The following is a 27,158-nucleotide window of genomic DNA, read 5'->3' as shown; positions in this document are numbered from 1 at the left end:
CCTTATTTTAAATTTTACATTTCAGTTTAGTAATAATTTTTCTGTTTGTAGGCTTTTGCTTTTTAGGTAGTTTTAGTTTAGTTTGTTTAATTCTTAGTTTAATTTACTTTTGTTAGTTCTAATGTGATTTTAGGTGTAATTTTATGTCAATAAATACTATGTTACCATTTAAAATTCTTTTTTGTACCTATTAGTCGAGTAGAGTAGGGTAAATATTTTTATACTAGCCTCCGCTATTTTTATTATTACAAGCAAATAAAAAGAAAATAAATGGGTGGTAATTTATTTATTACGACACTGATAAGTTGACAATAAACAATAAAGAAATTGTTAACAGTAAAATATACCTCATGTTTATGAAAATGCGTAATATTTTTTCGTGCATTAGTATAATAAATTTAACTGTAATGTACATTAGGCAACAATAAAATATATTATGTCTGACAATAAAATATATAAAAGTACAGCAATGCACAATATATCTTAACTTTTGTAGAATCTGATGTCTAAAAGATAGGAGCTGCTAAGCAGTATATATCATTAAGTAAATGTACTGTTCTTTGTATTATTTTTATTACTTTTTTGTTGTATAAGGCTGCTGGACGGTATCAAGCAAAGCACGGCGCTCAAATTAAATAGGCATGGTATAAATACGTTCAATAGGTACAGATCCTATCATAACTTACACTATACATAGCAAAGTTATAAATTATAGAATATTGCTATGAAAACAAAAAACTGAGATTACATTGTGACTTAGATAATATTGTCAATATTAAGACATTAAATATTGTAAAAAGATGTCAAATATTTTTTTAAAGAAAATATATAAAAAACGCAATTTAAATGCATTGTGTAGTAATATATAAGGTTTGTTCTTACTAAAGTAATAACATTTATTGAGTAAAACTTAAATTAATTTTATCTTAGGTAACTTAAAACTAATTGTACCAGCAGTTGATAAATATAAAACAATAAACAACTACAGAACGAAAATTATGTTACAGATAGATTACTTTTTTTGTCATATAAACTTTATGATTTTTGTAAATTCTGTTACCAAAAAATCTTATGAATCATTATGATTCTGGATAAGATGCAAGGCAAAATCATATCAGAAATGTGACATGTTTAACACAATTTTTCTGCTGCACCCTACACAATGGCTACAGGAAAAAGAAAGATCGCATCATATAACCCATTTTAAGTTAAAATGTAAATACATGCAGCAGAGTTGTATGAAAGAATCACCCTTCGAACGAGGCTTGTTAAACATGATAAGAAAAACAAAGAAATGTCTATGGAGGGTGATGCTGACACGTCTATGGACTGTGGTTTAGCGATTCCAGTAGAACGGAGCTTGAATGCAGGTACACGGCGGGAGCCCGCTGGTTGCTTTATTTAGGGAAGGCGGCGAGACCCTTGCTCAGCAGACCGGCGGCACCCTCGGAGCCATCGTGCACTGCCGTCGACAGGTTCGATGCCAGCTGTGAACAAGGTAATTACACGTTATAATGTGCTCGTAATATCAGAAGAAGCAATTTTAATTGGTTATTGATTTTAGCCGTCGTCGGCCTCTTGCTTAAGCGTGTTCGCGGTGCTGTAACATCTGTTTGCAATAAAAAGTGCTTTCTCAGTGCAAAGATCTATGCAGCTTCATAGCTATTAAGTAGCATGACGATGCTAGTAGTAGTATGACAGTTACGTAGCTATGTAGACAGATATTATCTAAAATGCCAAATACGCCTAGAACGGTCGGTGCACTTGATCTTGGCGTCGACGACGTCACCGGCGTTCTTGGTTTTCGATGCCCTCGGCGGCGGCAGGCTCCACTCCATTCGTTTGTTTACGCTGCAATCTCTAATACTTACCGCGTCGCGTTTGCCGCTGAGGTACTTGTCGGCGTCCTCGATCTTGGCGTCGACGACGTGTCCGGCGTTCTTGATGCCCTCGTCGACGGCGGCCTCCACTCCATCGTTTGTCTACGCTGCAATCTCTAACACTAACCGCGTCGCGCTTGCCGCTGAGGTATTTGTCAGCGTCCTTGATCTTGGCGTCGACAACGTGTCCGGCGTTCTTAATGCCCTCGTCGGCGGGGCCTCCACTCCATCGTTTGTCTACGCTGCAATCTCTAAAACACTTACCGCGTCGCGCTTGCCGCTGAGGTATTTGTCGGCGTCCTTGATCTTGGAGTCGACGACGTGTCCGGCGTTCTTGATGCCCTCGTCGGCGGCGGCCTCCACTCGCTTCAGCGTGTTGTCGACGGTACTGTTCACGGCGTTGCTGGCGTCCGCTGCAGCTTTCTCGGCTGCTTTTTTGGATTCTTCCATCGCTACGTCTGGAATTGTGGAGATGAGTGATTGGTTCAGTTATATTCGTTAAAATTTCATCACAGACAAGTTTGACAGTTGTGCATGCAATTACAGTTATTTGTGCTATATTTAATCGCCATATGGTAGGTACTATCATCTTGCCTTAATGTGTACATATTGTTGAGGAGGAGAGTTTACAAATTTGGCAGATAACTGTTACTTTAGGGAATTATTTGTTAAGAAGACGGATTATTAAAATAGGAAGTTGGATGTAACATTAAAGCAACCACAGAATAACTAATAGTACTACCGTGAAGCAACTATAATATCAATATAATGGAGACGTTCGGATATTATCTTTATCAGTTGGAATAACTAGTGAGTGATAGAATAATAAATCATAGAAATGCCATCGCTACTCACTGGCAGCCCTCTTGGCCTCAGCAGCAGCGGCCTCCGCGGCCTGTCGGGCCTTCTCCTTGGCGTCTTCGGCGGCCTTCGCTGCCTGCGCTCTGGCCTCCTCTGCCGCCTTCTTTGTGCTGTCTACCGTCGAGTGGATCGTGTCTGCGAGAAAATATTTTATGAGAATGTAATAAAATGTTTGAGAGGATTTAGGAGAGGTCTAAATCATTCATTGTCATTGCCGTCATTGCCTTTTTGGTTGATCTTTGCGTTATGTAACTGCCAGTTTCGTTTGCGGGATTAAATAAAGAAATGCAGCACGAAAGTTTTTCAAAAAATTAGGCCTTGTGTTGCGGGCATAACGCTTCACATTAGTGGGCGAGTCAGTAATAAGAACATGGATGGTGAGTGATTCTCGGCGCTCAAGGATCATTGGGTGATTCCCCGAGTTTCCGCTAACCTATTTTAGTGTGATTTTAGTGATTGCTACTGGGAACTACTGTTTGGAGTCCCAGTCTATCTAGTCAGCACCAGGTATGGTTGTCGTAACTCCATAGAATAATACAGACCATGATAAAATTCCACTCCATGCAGTCAGAATATCAGAAATGAAATCTACATATTTCAATAAGGAAATGAAATGTTTATACTCTCTTAAATAACGGTTAGTTTAATAATGGAGTGTTATGTTCAAGCGCATTAATTCTAGATTGTAACTCACATAAAAGTCATAAAACACACGAAGTTAAATGTCACACAAATGAGAAACAGTCGGTATATTAGACATATCAATGTGGTCTGGCTCCTCTACACGATGGGCCAACGCCGGCCACTCCAAGGGACTCAGCCATGCGGTAGAATGAGATATCAATATCACTTGCTCCCTCTAACGCATAAATGCGTCCCTTGGAGTGGCCGGGGCGTTGGCCCATCGTGTAGAGGAGCCATAACGGTTGATATGAATTATGAACCCACACATATAACATGACAACATGACATAGCACATCGAAAGATATAGAGTTGTTCCTTAAAAAATGTTTCCATATATTTCGATGTTCTTAATTAGCATTTCAATGTCTTTTTAGTATTCAAACAAAAATGCTGACAACGCCGAAAACTCAAGTACCAGTCGTATTTTCAGCGACTTTCTTGCAACTCTCCGCCGCCTCAGTAGCCTTTGTAGAGCTGAATTTGCTTTGAATTCCATCTACAAATGTTATAACATATTTTACAAACTATCGACCGACACCTGTATGGCACAATTCAAATACAAACCGTGGATGCTGCCAGCGACTCCATTGGTCTGGATCAAAGCGGATGAGACGCCATTTTGGATGCGTTCTGTGATTGCAAAGAAATAGTGATGTGCCCTTGTCGATAATTGCGAGAAATAAGAGGATGAATGGTTATCGTTCTCGATTAGGTTCTCCATAACTGAAATGATATTTCTTTTGGGATACGTACTACAAATATACCTTATTTGTATACTAACTAGTTTTTTCAATGTATTTATTGTATAAATTATTTAAGGAGACTATCATATTCAAAGGTATTTCACAGGTACACTTGAAATTATTTGCTGACTAAGCTGCAACTAGACAATACTTTCAAATAGTGATTTGAAAATTGACATTTTTTTAAATTATATGTCGGCGGCCACCTTGAGCACTTTAAATAAGACTTTTGCGTAACTTTATAGAGAACGTTATCGAGAATTATTTTCAATACTAGCAAAATCAAAAAGTAGGTATGAGTCTCGGCACATCACTACAAGCAAAGATGAGGAAAAGTGAGAAATATGCGCAAGAACTTAGTTTATCGCCGAAATTAATATAACCAACTAAGTTCTTGTATAGATAGAAGCAGGTGCATGAAATATTATTATAAAGCAAGAGATTAAGAGAATAGTTACCATTAGTATCTTCTGCTACGTCCTCTGAAGAAACCTCAGTATTTTCAGTATTATAAATCGAGCTTGTTAGGTCTACGGAAAGTGCAGGAAAAAAGAAAATTAGTGGAAAATAAAGGAAGAAAAAATCATGCAACTTAAAGTAAGTAAAATGATAAAATGATTTTTGCTAGTGTTTTCAAAGATTGATAAAAACTTAAGTTGCCAATTAGCATGAAGTATAGGTAGAAGGAAGAATACATTTTGGACATGAATCACCGTAACAGAATTTCGAAATCATTCCATCCCCATTTCGTAGAGTTTTTGTTTTGTTAATTTGAAATTATTGTTACTTTTAAGATATCGTGTAACAGTCCCAAAGAGATACAAAGGAAAAAAGTTAGCTTGCCTCTTCAAAAATTCTGAATAAAATTCTACGAAACGAAATATAAGTAGTATAGTAACCCTATGCATGAAACAGTTTTGGAAAGTATACAGCCATTAGATGCTTTCTGTTGTACCTTGCACTGCAATCTATTAATAGCATTGTAAAGTGCAAAGGTGACCACGATAGAGGGTCACTCGAGAATAAGCAATGAGAATAAACAATGCGAAACGCCAGACACGCCGACGTGTCCGTTTGTTTGCTGAGAATCACGACGCATGCGCCTGCTTGCCTTTAGTTTGCTCATGTTTTTGTAAATTCTGATAACGAAGAATTATTATTTTTATGTTGTCAAATAAAGTCTATTTATATCCAGTAGATTGTACAGTTAAGGTACCTATATTTTTTTATCGTTAAATAATATAAGTACCTAAACAGTAATCTGTTATTTTGTTACCTGTTTATTATTTAACAATTATTTTTATCTGGGGATTTTACGAGTAAAAAATCGTCACCCCAATTCAGTATTACAGAATAATAATCTCTAGGTACATAGTTATTTTTTAACGAATTGAAAGATTGTGTAGAAATCTGGCGTAGGTAAGTAAATACCAATAATTTAATAATATTCTTTTAATTTATTGAACAAGTGTATGAGCAGTTTTATTATTCATTTTATTCCTAAAATAACCAAATATCTTATTTTAACTGTCTTATACATACAGGGTGAAATTTAAATCACTGGCCATATTCATTCCCGGCACTAGGTTACACTTAAGGAATCTACTTAGCGAAAAAAAAGAGTACATTTTTTTTTAATTTTCATTTTTCAATTTTTAAATATTTTCCACGATTTGTGGTCACCCTATTACCACAAATGTAAACAAACCTATTGTAGGTTTTAACAACAACATCAGCAAAACCCTTATCTGACCTACACTAAACCTTATAATCGTTGCAATAGGGTCCACCCAGTTAGTGTTGGCGATGGTAGGCAGGTTTTTCAATTTCGAGGGTAGTCTAAACCATTCCGTGCTAGCGGTAAACATAACGGTAAGCATAAATGATTAGTCACTCGTCACTCGCCAACCTTAAAATAATAATCGCGCGCGTACTAAGGTTTAAAAAAATGATTTCGAACCGGGAATATTACGAAATGGTACGGTGTTATTTATTAAGTGGTGAGTGTTTACGTGGTGCACAAAGATTATACGAAATGGAATCAGTTCCACGCCTTCGCAGACAAGGATTGAATCCAAGAGTACCATCTCGTGGGACTTTCGTTAATTGCGTCGACTTTTAATCAAATGTAAGTACATAAGTTGATTCAATTTTTTAAATACGCCTGAATGCAAAGATTCCTGACCTAGTTTTCACTCATTGTTTTTAAGCCACGGACGTTTTGTTAATAATCATTAGTCAGAAATAACATTTTAAATTAAAAATGGGTTGCCTTTGCATTTTGACGGTTCTAAGCCCGTTAAAGTATGAAGGAAAGCCCGTTAAAGTAGGTAAGCGTCTTATCTCGCTGCAATAGGGTTCATAATTGGTGACGCGATTGCAAACAGCGGGAGGGGCGGGGTGTCAATGACCTTAACTGATAAGAGAGAAGCGGGTGTAGTGGGTAGTTGTCGGTTCACCATAACGTACGAGGTTTTTAGGACAACTTGATGATGAGTTATTTCGAAAAAAATGTACTGAGCGGTATTAAAAGAAAAAACACGTGTTTAATATTTTTTCGAGTTCTTTCGGGTGTTTCAATTTGGCCAGTGATTTAAATTTCACCCTGTATATAACTCTTTTCTTTCAACTATGCAGTCAGCTGAAATACCTCTGTATATTTTTTAGATGATTTTGCAGCCGAGTAATATACCTACATAGAACGAACGCTGCACGATGCCATAGTTATCGGAATTCAACAAAAACACGGTGTATAACTTTGGCGCCATTTGTATGATAATGGTTGCATACCTTTCGCGCTTCCAACAAGCGACGATCCCTTATCCACCACGTTACCGGCAAAGCTCTTAGTCGTATCTACAGTGCTTTGTACTGTGCTTGCTACGGTATCTACAAAGCAATGTCGAAAATTAACATAAAGATAAAATTAATATGTGTTCCCATTTTTAAGACTAAGATGTAATGATAAGGTAAAGTTTTTAAATAGCTAAGCGTTTTTTGTGAAATAAGTATGTACTTATTTTTCTATCTGCTCATTTTTTTTTAAAACAAGAAGCCTTTTACAAATATTGTAATGTAATGAAAACAAAAAAGTGAAAATTGTATTTAGATTTAAGTAATTATGTAACCTAAGGGTTAATCACAAAATGACGTAAACAATAGCTAACTAGTACCTTTAGCACTTCCTACTAAAGACGTTCCCTTTTCAACAGCGGACGCCGCCGCATTCTTGGTTGCGTCTACAGTATTTGCAAGAGTGTCTAAAAATAAAATAAAAACGATAAAATAAAATAAATAAATTTATAAACAAGTAAAAACAAATAAAAAGGAAATGATGGATATTAAATCGTTAACACAAATAAATTACCTTTGGCACTGCCTACAAATGAGGAACCGGTCTCAACAGCAGATGCCGTGACGTTTTTAGTAGCGTCTACTGTACTAGAAATTGTGCTCGCTACGCTATCTACAAATAATTTTTACAATCAGTATTACTCTATTAAATCATAATTTATTCACCAACTATTTCATTGAATAATAGGTTCTAATAGAGTACCTTTAGCAGCGCCTGCATACGATGTGCCTTTTTCAACGGCAGATGTTGTTAAATTTTTTGTTGCATCTACAGTACTATGGACTGTGTTGGCCACCTTATCTATAATATTCAGTAATTTAATATCTTAATAAGAAAAACTAATAACACTGAAGAAAGTATTATTATTAGATTTAAATATGAAAACGTAATAATGATTATACATGAATAAATTATAAAAGCACCTTTAGCACTTCCTAAATATTAACTGTTCGTTTCTACAGCGGTCGATGTCACAGTTTTAGTTTGTGATGATATGAAGAAAAAAACAAATTAAGTAATGTAGTATAGTGATTTAGTTGAATATTTGGTACCTTTAGCACTTCCTACTAACGCTGAGCCCTTTTCAACAGCTGACGCCGCTACATTCTTTGTTACGTCTACAGTACTATGGACTGTGTTTGCTACAGTATCTACAATTTAAATAAATAATAAGAAAACCAAAATAAATAAAAAACTTACAGTAAAAATGGGCAGAATAACAAAAATTAAATACCTCTAGCACTTCCTAAATACGAAGTGCCCGTTTCAACCGCAGAAGCGGCTGCATTTTTGGAAGCATCTACAGTACTGGCAACGGTATCTACAAATATTATTATAAATGTAATGATATGAAGAAGAGAAACAAATTCATGTACTATAATGATACAGTTGAATAATTTGTACCTTTAGCACTTCCTACTAATGCTGAGCCCTTTTCAACAGCTGACGCCGCTACATTCTTTGTTACGTCTACAGTACTATGGACTGTGTTTGCTACAGTATCTAAAAATTTAATAAATAATAAAAAACTAAAATAAAAAATAAAAATGGGCAGAATAACAAAATTTAAATACCTCTAGCACTTCCTAAATACGAAGTGCCCGTTTCAACCACAGACGCGGCTGCATTTTTAGAAGCATCTACAGTACTGGCAACGGTATCTACAAAAAAAATTTAACCCCGTCAAAATACTTATTTTAATTTGTAAATCGAATTTTTGGTTTTAAACTTTCAATATGTTTGTACCTTTAGCACTTCCGACTAAGGCTGAACCTTTGTCAATGGCGGAAGCCGCGGCATTCTTTGTTACATCTACAGTACTATGAACTGTGTTTGCGACATTATCTATAAGAAACAAAAAAAATAAAATTCAAATAAAAATAAAAAAACTTATTTACACAAACTGAACAGGTATAGGTACCTCTTGCGCTTCCTAAGTAAGAAGTGCCTGTTTCCACAGCAGATGCGGCTACGGTTTTGGTCGCATCTACGGTATTAGCAACGGTATCTACAAGAAATACGTTTTTAATTTGTAAGACAGAATCAATGAAACCAACTAAATTAATGGACTACAGAGCAACAGAAATTGTACCTTTAGCACTTCCTACTAATGCTGAACCCTTCTCAACAGCGGATGCGGCTACATTTTTAGTTGTGTCTACTGTGCTATGAACAGTATTTGAAACAGTATCTAAAATGAAATAAACATTTGAAAGAAAAATAAAAAATATGTATCTAAAAAATGTAAATCATAAATATACCTTTAGCACAGGCTAAATACGAAGACCCCGTTTCAACAGCCGTAGCTGCCGCTGTTTTAGTTGCATCTACAGTATTGACAACAGTACCTACGGGTTTATTTTAATTTTAACAGTAATAATCAAAAATAATTAAATAAAAAAACAAACACAATGTTAGACAAAATAATACCTTTAGCACTTCCTACAATTGAGGTTCCCTTTTCTACTGCTGAAGCGGCTACATTTTTGGTCACATCTACTGTGCTACTGACAGTGTTTGCAATTGTGTCTAAAATATATTTAAAATAATCAGTTTTATAGCCTAATCGAATTTGGAATTACTAATTTATCAAGCAAAATTTATTTGCAGCAAGTTATTAAGAAAAAACGGTAGAGGGTTTTACCTTTAGCAGCACCGGCATACGATACGCCTGTCTCTACCGCGGCCGCTGCTGTTTTTTTGGTCGTATCTACCGTACTCGCTACTGTATCTATAAATTTTAATTACGTATGTTTAAAATGGAATCGAATTACAATATATGAATTAGTCATCAATAAAGTACTCAAGATAATTTTTCAATTTTAATAAATTAATGTTCCGAAATTATTTACGTACCTTTGGCACTGTCAACATAACCCTTCCCTTTTTCTAACGCAGATTGAGCAACGTGCTTCGTTGTATCTACAGTGCTATGTACAGTGCTCTGAATAGTATCTACGAGCGAAAGCAAACACATACTTATAAGACATCATAAAAAGCTGACAACACATAATAGAATGTATTTTTTTATAATTTTTACCTTTGGCTGAATCGACGTATGTTTTGCCGGTTTCGATTGTACTTTCCGCAGCTTTTTTAGTATTATCTACAGTATATGATACTGTATCTACGAGAAAAACAAAAGAATAACTAAATTGTTCAAATAAACTTAAAAACGTACGAAGCAATTAAAAATAATGCTGGCAAAAAAATTATAAAGCGTTAATACCTATAGCGCTATCAACATAGGATTTGCCGATATCATAAGCCGAGTATGCATAGCTCATTGACGTGTCCAGGGTACTTTGGAGCGTGTGCTGGGCCGTATCTAATGTCACACAATAATAAAACACAAAATGTTAACCACACTTGTTAGTACGACTCAATACAAACAATTGGTACCTTTTGCGCTGGCAGCACAACCTTTGCTCTTATCAACAGCGCTTTGTGTAATATATTTAGTACCCTCCACTGTCTTCTGGACAGTGTTCGATACTGTATCTATGCAACAAAATAATACATTAATAAAAAGTCAAAAATATAAAAAAGATAATCGTAAGATTTGATTCTATACCTTTTGCGGCTGTAGCATAAGTTTTGCCTGTGTCCACGGCCGTTTGGGCTACCTTTTGTGTTGTATCTACAGTGCTTTGGATTGTGCTTGAAACGGTATCTACAAAGCAAAACTTTAAATAAATAAAAGTAAAACAAAAATTGTATGTGTTTGACAAGGGTGCGGTGCGTAATGTTTGATAAAACTGTTTCACATAACGTTGTTCCGCATACTTAATGTATATAAAAATTCGATGTTTTATAATTTACCTAATCCATTTTACGGTTGTTAAAAGTAAACCTATATCGATGTAAATATAAACATTTAAAAAATCACGTATGCTGAATAAAGTAGGTACCTATCCAATCCCATATGACATTAGGGTGTAACGTACGTTAATATCAATAACGTTTTATCAAACGCTAGGCACCAATTTGATGGCACTTCACTACGAACCTTTGGCACTAGTGGCGTACGATTTTCCAGTGTCGAGGGCGCTCTGCGCGGCTTTTTGTGTGGTGTCTACTGTGCTCGATAGAGTCTCTACAAAACGGCAGACCAATAAAAAAAAAATTGCAGTCTACTAAACTACGAGATGGTTATGTATGTAATGCGATATAATTCGGTAATAAACTAAGTGCAGTGTGATGCGATTCAACAATTAATCTTGGGACTATTTATATTGTTTCAAAAAATTACATAAAAAAATTGTATACTCTATCTAACGAATAACATAAAAATATCTAATGAATGATGCACTATAAAACTGTAATGGAAACTAGCGGCATGTGCCACGGATGATCTAAACACCCCCGCGTACTCTACATCTTGGCCGAAGCCCAGACTGCGGTCAAACCTGGCTGACGACACTAAAGAGTTAAAGACCTTATGAGTTCGTTTACCTTTCACCCATCCACCACCTTAGTTTTTTCACGTGCTCACCGCTTGTGAACATTTCACTACAGCAAGAAGTACAGAGATAGTTGTTAGTATTAAAAGAAGAATTCTGTGCTCAAAATACTCAGTTATGTTGATATAAAAGTAACTTTACCTTTAGCTGCGTTGACTGCCGCCTCTGCTGATTTTTTGGTATTATCTACGGTTGTTGCAATTGTATCTAGGAAGAGTGCAAAAAAAGAAAATAAGAAAAAGCTTTAGGTGCAAAAGATAAAGAGATATTAAGAGAACTTGTACTCATATCTATGAAGTCTTCAGTTAAACTTATTCTGCTGTCCATATCTCGTTATCTGAAAGTACTAACTACTTTGAAAAGATCCTCGTTCAAACTGCATCCAAAAATATTCACCAGCCTGTTTAGATAAATCTGGATCTCGTAATTGGTGTACCTATCCTTTACTATATTTATTTCAGGGTTCGTGTTTATGGATAGGTACCTAAGTAAGTTCTTTTATACGCTGACTAACTTCGAGGCAGCTTATTCCGGCCTTTAGACTCTCGTCGAATATGATCAGTATAATATAATAAAATTATTAGCACGCACCTTTAGCAGTGTCGACGACCTTCTTGCCATCAGCGACGGCTCGGTTGGCGGCGTCCTGCGCCTCTCCAGCCGCCAGGGACACCTTCGATAGCTCCTTGTCGAGGGCATCGATGGCTGAGTTCTTGGCGGCGTTGGCTGCAAGGTTACAATGAGTCAAAAAGGGCCTTGGGAATATTTTGGATACACTGGTTGTGAATTTTATGGGTATTATCATATCATATCATATCATATTCATCATATCAAGTATCATATTTATCGTATCATTAGTATGTATAGGACTTGGTCGATTGGTATAAAATTAGCCCGTGATATTCATTTGTTTTTTGGTACTTATGTTTGTAAACAGTTGTAAACGCCCATTTATAAACAACTTAAAAATTTAAGGAAGTTGCTAAAACCTACAATATTGGACAAAAAATGTCGTATAACTAGTTTATTAACATTTAATTATGATGTTACTACCTAACATTCCAAGCGCTAGACGGCTAGAGTGGTTCAAGTCATAACTATTTATGTTCTAGTACCAATGGGACCAATAATCTTCCCCTCTTTTAGAATTATGGACTTCGAAAATATTATAAATAGGTATATTATTTAGGTTCGAGGAATGCAATCGACGGGCATAAATCGATACGGTCCCTTTATCACTGTACTACATTTACTGATTGTCTGTCTAACATAAACCACGCTAGTTATGCAATATACAATTTAGGCTAAACGACTTTAACATTAGTCAGTTTATGAGTTTAACAGTTTTAAATACCTATCAGCGATATATTTGTGGTTTTTTCAAGACGCGCTTAATAGTCATGATTATTAAAAAAATATTAGCACTCGGGTTTAAAAACCGCAAGAAACGAATGCAAACTACAAGAAAAATCCATAAATTGATCTATAAAGATATACATACGTATGTAGGTAAATGAATTTCGAACTATTGTGAAATTGGAAACAGTAAAATAATTAACATAAGATGTAAATGTCAAGAACTGGGACAAATGGTAACCGGAAATGTTTACAACTCATTTTGCTGGTATATGGACAAGTCGCGTCATCGCTTATTTTCTGTGCAACACTCATTCTGAATCACCTCAATCATTCTTAGACTTCCACAATAAGATGTTCAACATCCATACAGCTAGACGCTTTGCCAACTTTTGCGTTGACTAGCTGACTCCAAAGTAAAACACTTAATTTCCCTTTGGCTAACTTCTGCGCGATGCTAATGGGGACTACCACGGCTGAATTCATCACTGTGGCGCAAAATACGGTAGCCCCTATTCCCCAATCATCTTTCCACACCTAATCTTTAACATTGAGGCGAATCAGACTGATTAACCCGAGAAGCTTTGTTATTGGTCTCCACTAATTATCATTATAATCGACATATATCCTTCTTCCTTACCTGAGCTCGCCGCGTCATTGGCAGACGCCTGCGCTCCACCGACTAGCTCCCCTGCCTTCTTGACCTGGTCTTCCACGACGTGGGCGGCGTCCTGAGCCTTCTCCGAAGCCACCTGTTCTACATCCTTCTTCTTGCGCTCGAAGAGCGACGCTGTCTTCTCTCCGATGCTTCGGAAGGCTCCTGGACATCAAATAATATTTATTAGATTATTAAGACTAATTGGTATTGTCATACATGAATAAAATAAAATATTTAGCCCATAATACACACAATATAATAATATGAAAGTTTTCGACCTGTCATTTTTTCTGTAAAGCGTAGCGTTTAAAAGTGTTATGGAATTTCAAAATGATTAAATCTGTTTTCAGGACTCGAAAATTCTTATAGAGGGAGATGCGTGTATAGATTAGCATAAGTAAATATGTAAACGAGCAATATAATTTGACGGCTGTTTTATATGCCATGAAACGACGTAAACAACTTTACTGTGCGGCAGACAGCTCTCCGAAATAGGAGATAAACAATACGGTTCGAAGTCGAAGGATAAAGGGGCAGATATACCTATGTATACCTAGTTAGGTACTTATCTAATACTCAGAAACACTTATAAACATATACATATACCTATTTGTTTAGTAAGGCCCCATTAATTACAGTCCATAAGTAAATAACGAGCGCTTCCAGAGTAGAAACATGTTTCTTTGGATACTAACGCAAAAACTTTCAAAAATTTCACCCCTTTGTGATTATGGGTTAAAGAGTAAATTACAATTTAATACTGACTATGATACCGATAAAATCCATTGCATAGCAATAATGTTGATATAGGAGATTTAATTCTTAAGGTGGATTAAACGCAATAATTCTTAAACAAGCCGGTTCGCAGACAGCGCTTACTCAGTCTCAAGTCGCACCCACACACGTCGGCGATTTAAAACTGACGACACGGCGTCATAAATAAGCTGTCATTGATTAAAATACCTCTGTTTACTTCGAGAATTTTAGCCAACATTGCATTTGCAATTGGTAGAGTAATTATAGAGCTTGCCGAGAGTCGTAGCAGCTGCATAGAGGTAGTTTATGACAATCGATACGACATGTGTTGAGTTTGCACGGAAGGCCTTGACCGGGCTGCAAAGGAGACGCCGAAATCAATATCGCTGGCGCCCGGGCCTCGTGCAACTTTCTCTTGAAACTAATAAGTATTATATTAATACTGTGTTACTTTTCCATATCATTATTTTATTTTTATTAACAATACTAATATACATAGATAACTCTAGTGTCACTTAAATAAACATTTTATCTTTCGGATGTTTCATATAAAAAATATCAATAAAAAGTTTTTGTCAACAGAAACCAAAGCCCTTCACTTTTACGAAGACAAGCATTCGAAAAAGTTCTGCTGAATTAATTTCTTATTATTTACAGATAATACTCGTATACGTCGTTTGTGATAACAGAGAGCATATATTTATATTATAATATTTTTGAACTTATTATAAATACATATAAACAATTAAACACATTCCGCATATATATACCTACTTGTGATATCTGCGCGTTAATTAAAACATGACGATTATAAGTGGCTCTGTTAATACACAAATAGATTTATCCGATCCATTTATCATATCCATTCACAGTGACTAAATTTAGATCTATAATAATACGTACTACTATTAGTACTAATATATGTTAAATATGGATTAGTTACGGACATAGTTTTTTTTCTAATAACATATCAAACATATTATGACTCACCAAGGTTTTTGTCTACCAGTAAGCGTGAAAACACACAGTATAATTATTTAAACTATATTACATAAATATAATTTAAACTTCAAGGCAACTAGCAACTACATAATATGGTGAGTTTATCGTTGGGTGGTATAATAATTATGTTAAAATAAAGAATTATGTTTTTCTTGCAACATTATGTCTAAATAAGTGTTAAAATTACGTGAATCTACTATGATATTTTTCTACGAAAAATACGAAAAGGTACTGTGACTGTGTTGAATATAATGAAATTCGTTATACCTATAAGATTAAAATAATGACTACATAAAACTATGTACCTTAACTTAAACTAAATAATTTAACGAGATTTGTTAACTAAATTATGATTTAGCAGATAAGGTAACTATATAGTAGGATACTACATATGTATAGTAAGTAGGTATTGCAGCCATAATCTAATCTATAACTAATCTCGCAGGGACATGCTTGGTGGGGTGGGGTCAATAACTTATTAATAAATTTAATTAAGCACTTCGCTTTGTAATAAGATCGTCATTCTAATATATATTTTTAAATATAGCTGCAGGTTGAGCTAAGGTTTTTAGGATGTAAAAATAGGTCAAAATAACTCTGTTAGGAAATATTTATTTATTTAATCGCACAATAAACACATTGTACAAAAGGCAAACTTAGTGTCATAGGGCACAGATCTACCAGTCCTTTAGGCAAAGCAAATACATATAGTTTTGTATCATCCGAAATAATAATACATCCCTTCTGTGAAAATTATAATTTATAACAATTTTTCGCCGCACGGCAATCATTAAATTAAGTATTTTTTTTACGCCTCTAAGTAGATATGCTTTGTCCGCTCGTTTGAATCGTCTGTTATACACAGAGAAAAAAAAATCCAATGATAACTCTTACTAGTGAAGTCCCGTGTAAGTGAGTGGTAATTGACTCGGTAAGTGTCACGCGCGTGCATTGTTCCCGTTCTTTTAACCGAATGGAAATAGATTTGGGAGTCGGTCGACCGATCCGGGATCATTGCTCGACCGATTTCGCAACAACCACCGATTGATTGATGCCCTGAATAACTCTCCAGGACCACTTGAACATCATACAAACTAAATGACAGCTGGATATGATATCTACAAGTGATTTCTGGTTGGTTTGAAAATTGAACTACTTGTGAGTGAAGCATTTTCAAACTAGGTATAATATACATATAGCTACTGTAAATGTATGAGTTAAAAAATATGTTGCATACATTGAAACTTTTGCAAAATTGAAAACACTAGTTACTACGTGATGGGTACAATTATTTATATCAATAAGTGATTAATTTACTCCTGCTTATATTAAGATTTTTGGCACATCTAGGTCATTCACTACGACACGTTTAAAGTAATTTAATAAGTACCTACTTACTTATTTCAGTTTGGGCACAAATTAATATACATATAATTAGTGTGCTTATGAAGCAAACTTTAGATAAGGGCCCTATTGCGTTATACAATAAAAGCTTGAGACTAACATTGAATTTGATTTAAATACAAGCTATTAGTGATTTTCTATGTAACGTCTGATTTAGGTACCTGTAAACTATAGTACTCGTATTAATTACATTGTTTAATACACTAGCAGCTGAATGCTGATGCGTGTATATCACTGCATTTGTTTTTTTAACGATTAATGCTCATTTTGTTAGTTTTTTAAGTGTTGTCAAGTCTTTTTAAAACTGTAATAAAAAAAAAAATACTAAACACTTTTTTTATTTTTATTTTTCAGTAGTCTTTTAGAGACCATCTGAAATCGCTCAAGAATATACATAGTTTGCAAGCTTATAAATGGCAATTAGCTTGTCCGTGGAATTTCTCAACAATGCATCATCGCTCCGATAACGTCATGTGCGCATGGGCCGATTATAAATATCCGCCAAGATCAACGCTAATCCAATTTTAGCAGAATGGTGGGAAATGTACATTCGCGAAGAAAATAATGCACCGTAAAAACGATTTTCTTGCAATTTAGTTTTACATGTCGGCACCATAACTTTTACTCTACCAAATGTACTCACTTTATTTTAAGAGTAGGTATCCCGTCGTATCCCAAAAGCAATTGGGTTGGGAGATTCGGTACTACATTTTACGTAGCACAATTGCTATTGAATATATTTCAAAATTGGTAGGTAGACAATCGGTTCTGATTGTTATGCGGTAGTGAAGTATCTTGATGGAAAATTTGCTTAGCGTAATTTGGTAAACGTGGAAATTAATGAGTTAGTAGCCATCATGAAGCTCCTATTAGAGATGAACTGTTAATCGACTTTGTGACATCATAACATGCCCTATAATGGAAATGTGATATTATTGAGAACAACAAGAATTATTAGACGCACCTACTCTTGTGTATTGTGTTATGTTATTTACTGTTACATGTTATTTACTCAATTAACTCAATAAGAACCATCTAAATATGTCAGACAGCCAGTCTGGGTCTCGGCCCCGAGTCTAGCTTCAGGTGTATCGACCCGTCTAGGCTAGACCGTTTTATTACTGCGGAACGTTACGTGACCTACACTAGGACATCGAATCAACTAGGCGATATACTTAATAAAACTGGTTAGCTACTTAGACGTTTTGGTTACTTATCACTTGACACGCCTACTTTGTTAGTTAGAAATGGATTTTCAATATCACTTTTACTTTTCTTGTGAGTAGCGAAAAACATATATGAAGCAATTGTTGTATTTCAATCATGCTAATCAATTTCAATTACTTCATATGTAGTAAGCACACGGAAGAAGATAAAAGTATCTGCCTACTATTTTCACGAACGGGATATTTTACAGAAACTATAATATGTGACATTGATTTTTAGTGTTCTGTACAAAACTTTGTTCACGGAACACTTTATGCATGGGATCACTTCGATCTTGCAAATCAGTTAAATGCGTTTTTTTTGTCTGATATTATGTAAAACCACAGTCTGAAAAATGTTTCCGTAATGCCAACATATATTAACACATACTATATTATTTATACACGGTACTCTAATGTGATTAGATATTACCTGTTTATTGAATATTGTACCGAAACAAGAAAACATCCGTAAATAAAAATACTCATTGACGGCTTAATTTTATTTATCAGTAGCACATATCAGAAATCCGGTAGTCGTAATAACCAGACATTGTACCGGATAAATATAATTTATCTATCAAGTTTCTTAAAATGAAAATAGTGTTGTGCGCTACGTGACTGAACGTAATTATTTGAATGGACGACCAAACAGACCAATACCAACCCATTTCCCCAAAATCTGATATTGTAGTTCTTAATAGCCACTCACATGCTTTTGGTAACTGTAGCTACCAGCTGTCACCCTTATTTTATTATAATAATAGAGGTCACTGAAAAATATCAAGCATGTGAGTGGATAGTAAGATAGATGTTGTAGATATGTACAGAACGTGGCGCTAAAAGCATCAACGCCCACAACACAATGTAGGTAGGTGGGTTACCTAACCTACATGTTATTTTCTCTGGATCGATCCATTTAGACAGGTAAAAATACCGTGAATGAGTTGATAGAGTTAAACCAAGAAAAGTCTTCAGCGATTTCGATAGCCCACGCAGTGCAGTTATTTATACGTCATAAATTTATAGAAGTTTGACGTTTAGAATAACATTTTCACTTCGTGGGCTATCACAATCGTTAAAGACTTTTCTTAATCTCTCTATGAATGGACGACTATGGAAACACTGCTCGTAATCGGAATGCTCTATTCCCGAGCAGAGCACTCAGCAGCAGCACACCTATACTTAAGTGTTATCAATGAGATCGGTAACAACATTCCGTCCCCCGCAAGCAGTGCTCAATTGAGATAATATCCGCCCAGCTATTACCATGACATCAGATTCCGACGCCCGTGATGTCATCTCGCAGCACGGACTGAAGAAAAAATACGGGTTTCGCAAATATCTACTAGTGATAGTAGCGAATCAGTAAGGAAGATGAGGAGTATTAAAATATTTAAAAAAAATTTGCAGCGTTTATTTTTAAGTCATGTTTTTTTTTCTGAATTTAGTAGATTGGGTGTTTTTGTGTTTTGAAAACAAAAACTTGCATTTTTTTAAATTTATTTGGCAGTTTGAATATTGAACCACTAAACGCCAATGTTTAATAATTGATTATAATGGTAGACCGTAAATTGATAACGAAGTCAAGAATTTAGGCTTTTGTGACAGGTGTCCATGTTCTTTAGATTAATAATGTATTGGGTATTGAGTGATATACGCTCCTAGCCCATTAAATTGCCTTTTATTTTTTTATATTTATTGACTATTTATGCAAATTATGATAACATTTCTAATTTCTTACTTTTTAACCGACTTCCATTTCATAGAAGGAGGAGGTTCTGTATTCGGTTGTGGCTATTTTTTTTTTTTTTTTCTATGTACGTTCACCGATTACTCCGACATCCGTGGTCCGATTTGAGTAATTCTTTTTTTGTTTGAAAGGAGCTACCTCCGAGTTGGTCCCATTTTAATTTGGTTCTGTTCTGATGATGGAATCCATGAGGAATTGAGGGAACTCCTCAATTTTTAAAGGCACATGCATGGTGATTTGGGTGTTTTCTTAAGCAACTCGAGCATTTTCTCCCGAAAACCACCACTTTGATGAAGTAGACCTGATGATGATGATTGTTTTGATGATAATGATGATGATTTTTTGAAATGTAGTATGTTCAGCGATTACTCCGGCACCTGTGATCCGATTTGAGTAATTCTTTTTTTGTTTGGAAGGAGTTACCTCCAAGGTGTTTCCGTATTATTTTTGGTTCTGGTCTGATGATGGAATCCATGAGGAATTGAGGGAACTCCTCAGTTTTTAAAGGCACGTGTAAAGTGATTTCGGTGTTTTCTAAAGTAACTCGAGCATTTGCTTCAGAAAACCGCCAATTTGATGTAGTGCAAGTGTAGCCCTACCACGAGTTTGACATTGACATATTCGCTAAGTTAGCGACGCTAACGTCTTCGTAACTTACTTTTTATGCATCTCGCTCGCACTAATATGCCAGTACGAGCGAGATGCAAAAAAAGTAAGTTACACACACGCTAGCGAATAAATCAATGTCAAACTCTTGGTAAGCTGGTAAGGCTACTGATCGGGGGTTAGGGTTAGGAGTTAAGGGGTCGGGGAATGGCGGTTGAAGGGCTGCTGGTTCAGGGTCGAGGGGTTCATGGATCAGGGGTTGATGCGCTGTGAGGTAGAGTTATCGGGGGGTTGAGGGATTGGGTCAGTGGCGGGGCGGAGGATGGATTTAGTGTAGTGACAGGAATTATAATTTCCCAGACGGACTCGAGAAAATTCCTGATTACATATTTATTAAAGTAGGTACACGCATTTAATGTTAATCATGATGTTGTTTTTCATTCATGCGTCGCGCTCTTAACAATGCATTAAAACTAAAAATGGAAAAATAAAAACTTTTTACAAAAAAAAGAAAACCGACTTCAAAAAGGATGAAATAAAATATTATCCTTTTTAAGTCTATGCGTTACCAACTGATATGTTTGAAGTCGGTGCCAAGCCAAGTAGTAACAATACCCGTCAAAAATAATCAGCTTTATGACTATAAATCCCATTAGAACTGTACTAATAACTATTATAAATGTGTAAGTAATTCTGTCTGCCTCTTTGTCGCCTTTTCATGGCTAAACAACTGAACCGATTTAGGTGAAATTTGGCAACAAGGTAAATTCTTTGAATTGTTTTATATTTTGAAATGTAGTCCTCTGAATAAGGGACGGGAAATAACTCAGTCCCAATCCCACGCTTGCGTGCCGACAAACATGGTACGGACTGTGCCAAGAAGGTTTGATCGTGTGTTCTGAGGTACAGTCGACGTCAAAGATATGTTTACACTTTTGCACCTTACTCCTTTTGTAATAAGACGAAAAGTGTAAACATACTTTTAACGTTGACTGTACCTACAAAAAGTACGTTCATTGTCGTCGTGTAAGGCAATCCAACGTACATACTTATTGAATCGTACCAAAATCATGGTAGGTATGCTTCATAAGTTGGCTTGGCACCGACTTCAAACATATCAGTTGGTAACGCATAGACTTAAAAAGGATAATATTTTATTTCATCCTTTTTGAAGTCGGTTTTCTTTTTTTTGTAAAAAGTTTTTATAGTACATCTGTGTATTGGTAAAGAGCTAAGTGAACCATACCCACTAAGGCACATATTTAATTTTAAACAATACACAATCTATACAACTTTATTTTTTGGTAAGTACTTACGTACTTAGTAATAAACACTATTGTACGAATGGATGTTACGTAACAGATGCAAAGGTAATGGAAATTGTTGTCCTTATACTTAACTGATGATTTCAACATTTTAAGCATTTGTCATAAGCTGCTACGAGTGCTACCTATAAGTAAGTATGCGAATTTTATCTACTTGTCTCTTTATTCTATATAGCTCTACCTGTTCACAGTGAAACACTGCTAACAAAGAGTCTCAGATTGACCTCTGTTCTATTTACCTTGAAAACAATGGAACCCATTGTCTACCACCTATGCCTTCTGACTGGGAACAATTACGATTTTAATCTCGTTATAAAGTCATTCAGTTCTTAACTCTTGTGATGATTACTGATGCTGCATTAATATCATTCAGCGCAGTGAATACATGACTATTTTTGGCTATGACAGTTTGTGTTGTGATGTCAATTTAATTGATTTGATAATCATTGTATTTGATCATTTACTTTACACTTAAATAACGATGATCTCTATGTTTTCATCATGGGAGTCAATTCAGAAAAATAGGATGTTGTCAGAAGTATTTATATGTACCTACATATTATAATAAACATTATTGTTACAGTATCATTAGGTAAGTACAGTTAATCTATAAACAAACAACATAACTTACTTATCATTAATAGTTTAATCTCATAAGCTAAATGCCTAGTAAACTAAAAACTAAATACTATTCTAAAATCCTGCATTTTGTTTTGTCCATTCCGTTCGTAGTTCGTCTAATGAGTTTGTTATTCAAGTACCTCTGTACACAAGAAATGCTCGTGAAATGAAATATCCCATATGTTAATAAACATGTGCGCCCTTCACAGGCCTTAAAATACCGCGGCTGGCATTCCAGACTTTATTTTCGTTTCAAAGTGGCCAGTTTCGACATGGTAAGGAATATACTACATTTTGTATATTAATAAATATGTGATAGGTAAGTATGATAATTTTGAATTGGTCCTTTTCCAGTTAATTTAGTTTTAATGTGCAGGAGTAGGACGGACGATTTGTATCATGTCTAAGTAGAGTCGACCGGCCGACCTTGATGATGTCATCGCGCCTGCAGCGAGTTTTGGTTTTATTATGGCTTGATTATGATGGCCTTTGCTTGGTGAAACAATCCTTATCTTTTGTTTACGTTGTAAAAACGCTTAGATTTTTTTTAGCGAAGGTGCAAACCTATTGTTGATTTAGTTTTCCTTATTAGACTGGATGTCTAAAAGCCATTCAGTTCAATCATTTCGATTGCAGCTAGGTTCAAATTAATTGAATATATTTTTTTTAAAGTCATGTATTATTCTTTGGTATCATAAGTCTTAACCTAAGACCCTAATCGATAACTACGAGATGTAATAGGTCCGAGGTCGAAGCGACTCATGCGACACGGCAACTGTTATAGCAAGCTCGGCAAACACCAATAACTTCGCGCATAATACAAACAAAGGCCAGGCCCTAGTTCACCAATAGCAAAACGGAAGTTTGATAAAGATATAACTCAAATAGCCTTGGCCATTTGACTGCACAGTTTTTTCGGTGCACGTGTACTGAGGGGCTACCGCGAAAACCGAAATTCGCAAATTGCGGGGATCTTTCTCTTTTACTCCAATGAAGGCGTAATAAGAGTGACAAAGAAAAATGCCCGCAATTCGCGAACTTCGATTTTCGCGGTTATAGTCCTGATACAGACATTCGTAGAGTAAGTTCGTTTGGTGCGTGACCCAACACAATATAGTGGGTTCTGATTACTATGGTGTTTGCTTACGTTATCGCCCTCAGATAATATTTATTTGAACCGTTGGCAAGCGAACAAATTTAGACTAACATTGTAATAAATGTGATTCATATATTAAGCTCATTGTCATTAATCTCATTAGCAACTATACTTCTAAAAACATGTGTTAATCTTAATCATCACTATCGTTTGAACTTTGGGTCGTTAAATAAGAAAGGTAGTGTGACTAAGTGTGGTTATCTACCTATTCTAATTTTGGCTTATATTGCTCATTCTGTACGTATGACTCCTTGCCAAAATATATTATTCCACAGCAGGTGATCATTCCATAATAGTAAATAAGCTCCTCGTTTGTCTGCTAAATGATGAAATAATTATCGAAATATTCTTGCCTCGCCAAACGCGTGTCTGGATATATATTTACGCCTTTGTGTGATTAAATTAATGACCAACGTGGAATTGTACTGCGTAGTATGTGCATGGCTTGGCAGAGTACGTGACTAAAACTGGAATCTATTACGATTTTATTTTAGTAAAGACAACATTTACTAATGCTTTGTGTATATTTCTCAAAGTTCTGGTTGTTTATGAAAAGGCTTGGAATTTAAAATACCTACTAACTACGTGTTTAATATTCTTTATTATAAATAATTAATAAACCTATTTTATATATATATTTTACTGTCTTCTCCATGTCCAATTGTTTACGTCGAAATAAAATTGTCACGACACCGTACTGAACACAAAAAAATAAAATAAAAAACCCATTAAGGCTAATTTTTACTTAATCTATTCAAGAAGGTCACTTTGTACATTGGTAGGCTAACCGATATTTTTTATCACTATTTGTAACCATTAAACTATATTATAAAAAAACTGTACACCACAATTATGTAAGTACTTTTAGTTTCGACTGTCAAATTGTTTTAATCCACCTTACATACATTTTATTTCATTCCTTACATTAAGGTAAAAAAAATCAAATGAATCAAATCGTCGGTCAGTCCCAAACTATAAGCAATTATGGTGTAACTACCATGTTTTAATAGAAATAATAAGTGAATGAGTCACCGGCACCGCGCAACCACGGAATGTGACTGAATGCAAAGGTCATCGTGACACTAGGAGTAATCGGTCGCGAGTGAACGATTCATTCACTTGACGTGATCACATCACTTGTTGTCCTAGTTAGGAAACTTGAAAACACATAAGTACTACTAAGCTCTTACTAGGAACCTATTCTAAATAAGGAGGCGATACACGTTAAGTATAATATAATTTATTGGCCCAGGAAAGCACGACATACCTACCTATTAGAATTACCTACAATAAAATTAAGTACATACCTATAGAAAGTTTCAATAAAAAATTCTTGGCCCATAACCTATAGAATACTTTAACCTTGAACTTTCTAGTAAAGCAGTTTTTTTTTTACTATTTTTTTATATGAAATAGAAATATTTTTTGTCATTTGTGTGGCGGTAGTATATACCGGGTGTGGCCTGTAACACGAGCAAATAATTAAAACATAGATTGTACCTACTCCTCAAACGGTGACACTTTTGTTCAACAACGTTTAAAAATGATCAAGTATTTAGACTAACTATTTTTCATACAAAGTAAATATTATCTTCAATGGACGCCATCGCCACGCCATATCATTGTGAGTGACGTTGCTTGTCAAGCCTTAAATATAACAAAATTCGCAATACATTGCGTCTTTGAATAACCTTTAAAGCGTATTAAAAATCAAACTACAAGTTATTTTTAAAAGTCGCTGAACAAATGTTGATCAGTATGAGGAGTATAGCCTACAGTTAAATTTTTGGCTCATATTACAGGCCACACCCGGTATGTATAGAATTTTAGGGCCATATTTTTGAGAATGGATTTTTAAGACATGTCGGACGGGTGCCTATTTTGTTTACGGCAGAGTAATCTCCGCATTGCAGATGAGACGAGCATTTTGGCATGATACCATCCAGTTTGAAGCTTCAACGTCGGTTTCGTTCGTAAGTATCCATACGGTATAGGTACCTATACTTACATGCCTAAAATCATTTTAAAATTAGGTAAGTATCTTAAACAATTTCAAATAAACATGTAATAAGCTAAGTGGCTTACTTTCAGAATAAAAACTAATAGCGCAAATTTGACAATAGATCTGAACCGGCACAGTAATAGATCTACCTACTTCCAGGGGGTTTATAGATACATGTGCACAAAAGTGTTTAATGTTACTAGTAAAAATTTCTTATACTTTCATGCTGCAAGACGAAGTTAGTTAGGTACCTACCTAATAGTACATTGTGCAACATGGGGCGTAAGTTGAATATTGCCAACGAGAGTAAGTAAAATCGCGACGGCTTGCCGGAGCGATTTATAGACTCGAGTTTGCAATATTATTACGCCCCGAGTTACACACAATGCTTTTCATCACACTTGCGATACAAAAATTAAGTATAAAGACAAAAAACTGTTAATTATGGCACTATAGTTCGTTTTTTTTAGCATTAGAAAGAACTCCACAGAAGTAAGCGTACAGTTTTTATCAGGCTCTTTAATTGTTAATAATTATTGAATTATCTAATGTAGCACGGTCAATACATATAATTTACTTCAAATTATTACCGCTTAAAGTGCCGGATTAGGAACCACAAGCTTACTTCTGCGAAGTTCTTTCTAATGCTAAAAAAACGAACTATAGTAACTTCATAACTCCCTAGGGAGAACGCTTTTTTTATAACTCCCGCTCAACCTACGTGCAATTCCACATTTACCGAGCGAGTGTGATGAAATTGAAAATACATTAGTATTTTTAAAGTTAAGTACTAAAGATATAGGAGCTACATACTTATTTATCTGCATGACAAAAGTAGTATAAATATTTTAACAACAAAGCGTAGATTTACGTAAGATGTGCTAACTAAACTAATAGAAGCAGAGGTGCTAATAGAAACTGTGTTGCGTTACCTTTATAACTACATGCGATAAAAATAACCTGACAACTTACCAAATTAATTACATATAAACATGTATTTTAATTATTTATAAAATAAAATGTATGTACATATTTCATTATGTACTTATCAGATAAAAAAAAATTATAAAAATGTATTTTGATTATTTATAAAATAAAATATTAAACTAGCTTTATGTAATGTGTGGTAGAAATAGATGGTCAGGTGAGCATTTAAAAACAAAGAAAATAAATAACACATTTAGCTATTTTTAAGTTGTATAGGTAAATAGGTAGTATTTTACCTATTATTAACAAGTTTATTAAATATTAATAATGACTTTTGTTTATTATAGACGGGCAAAACTTTTTGGAAACCAATTTTGACAAAAATCAACACTTATTTTATACAAAATTTTAATATAAGAGAAATTTTAATTTTAAACGCCTTAATTTACAATTAATTAATTATAAAACAGTTTATAAATAATTACGTATTAATAATAAATCCTATAAATTTAGAATAAAAAAACATAAGCTGACCTGCAATCGAGCTGAACATTTTTCAAGTTTAATTAAAATCTGCACTGAACGTAAATATTGTAATTTTATAAATCACAGGTACTGAGAACTTTTTATTTTTAAACCACTTCTAATTTTGCACTGAACTACGATCTTGCGCCTCGGTAGGCGAAGAGTGCTGTTCGAAATACCTCCAAGGTTCAACTAGAGCAACAGCGAAAAACAATTTCATGCGGCTGATACGTGAACCGCGCAGTAGTCCACACGGTTTTATTTTTATCAATGACGTCATTTAAATATGCGTTTCGGTACTGCTTCGGTTTAATTTGCACTAGCTGCCAATATCGTTGTGATTTTCTACCAATATAGTAGTTTTTGTTGGCTGGCAA

The 27,158-nt window shown here is 35.0% G+C and overlaps 1 protein-coding gene and 1 long non-coding RNA gene across 15 annotated transcripts in view; one reads left to right on the top strand and one right to left on the bottom strand.

Moving 5' to 3' along the window:
* The window catches only part of LOC134670037 (uncharacterized), a 366,992-nt gene that overhangs the window by 161,745 nt on the left and 178,089 nt on the right, over window positions 1-27,158 (top strand). The gene's annotated exons all lie outside the window — the stretch shown is intronic.
* LOC134670008 (perilipin-4) lies at window positions 272-27,048 on the bottom strand. 14 transcript variants are annotated; one of them, XM_063527656.1, is made up of 30 exons: window positions 26,791-27,048; window positions 15,246-15,257; window positions 13,482-13,661; window positions 12,077-12,211; window positions 11,627-11,692; window positions 11,032-11,118; window positions 10,597-10,695; window positions 10,425-10,523; window positions 10,252-10,350; window positions 10,063-10,149; window positions 9,879-9,977; window positions 9,667-9,753; window positions 9,453-9,551; window positions 9,284-9,370; window positions 9,115-9,213; window positions 8,944-9,030; window positions 8,769-8,867; window positions 8,597-8,683; window positions 8,427-8,525; window positions 8,257-8,343; window positions 8,075-8,173; window positions 7,725-7,823; window positions 7,536-7,634; window positions 7,342-7,428; window positions 6,959-7,057; window positions 4,627-4,698; window positions 3,841-3,921; window positions 2,736-2,876; window positions 2,145-2,338; window positions 272-1,487 (listed from the first exon to the last, which is right to left on the bottom strand). In XM_063527656.1, the coding sequence occupies exons 1-30, from the start codon at window positions 26,807-26,809 to the stop codon at window positions 1,398-1,400; spliced, it is 2,874 nt and encodes a 957-aa protein (XP_063383726.1). In that variant the 5' UTR covers window positions 26,810-27,048; the 3' UTR covers window positions 272-1,397. The 14 variants fall into 14 exon arrangements, with proteins under 14 accessions (XP_063383726.1, XP_063383727.1, XP_063383730.1 ...); XM_063527657.1 differs by lacking the exon at window positions 4,627-4,698; XM_063527660.1 differs by lacking the exon at window positions 7,725-7,823.

Source organism: Cydia fagiglandana, chromosome 13, assembly GCF_963556715.1.
Source record: "Cydia fagiglandana chromosome 13, ilCydFagi1.1, whole genome shotgun sequence".
NCBI lineage: Eukaryota > Metazoa > Arthropoda > Insecta > Lepidoptera > Tortricidae > Cydia > Cydia fagiglandana.
Note: the sequence above shows the minus strand (reverse complement) of the source record. Positions and strands in the feature narration are given on the sequence as shown.

Bases quoted from the DNA above. Each gene is read 5' to 3' on its own strand.
- LOC134670008 (XM_063527656.1), bottom strand. The intron at 10,351-10,424 runs GTACCAATTGTT...GTGTGACATTAG, and splicing joins TTGTGCTGCCAGCGCAAAAG to ATACGGCCCAGCACACGCTC. The intron at 9,214-9,283 runs GTATATTTATGA...ATTTCATTTTAG, and splicing joins GTATTTAGCCTGTGCTAAAG to ATACTGTTTCAAATACTGTT.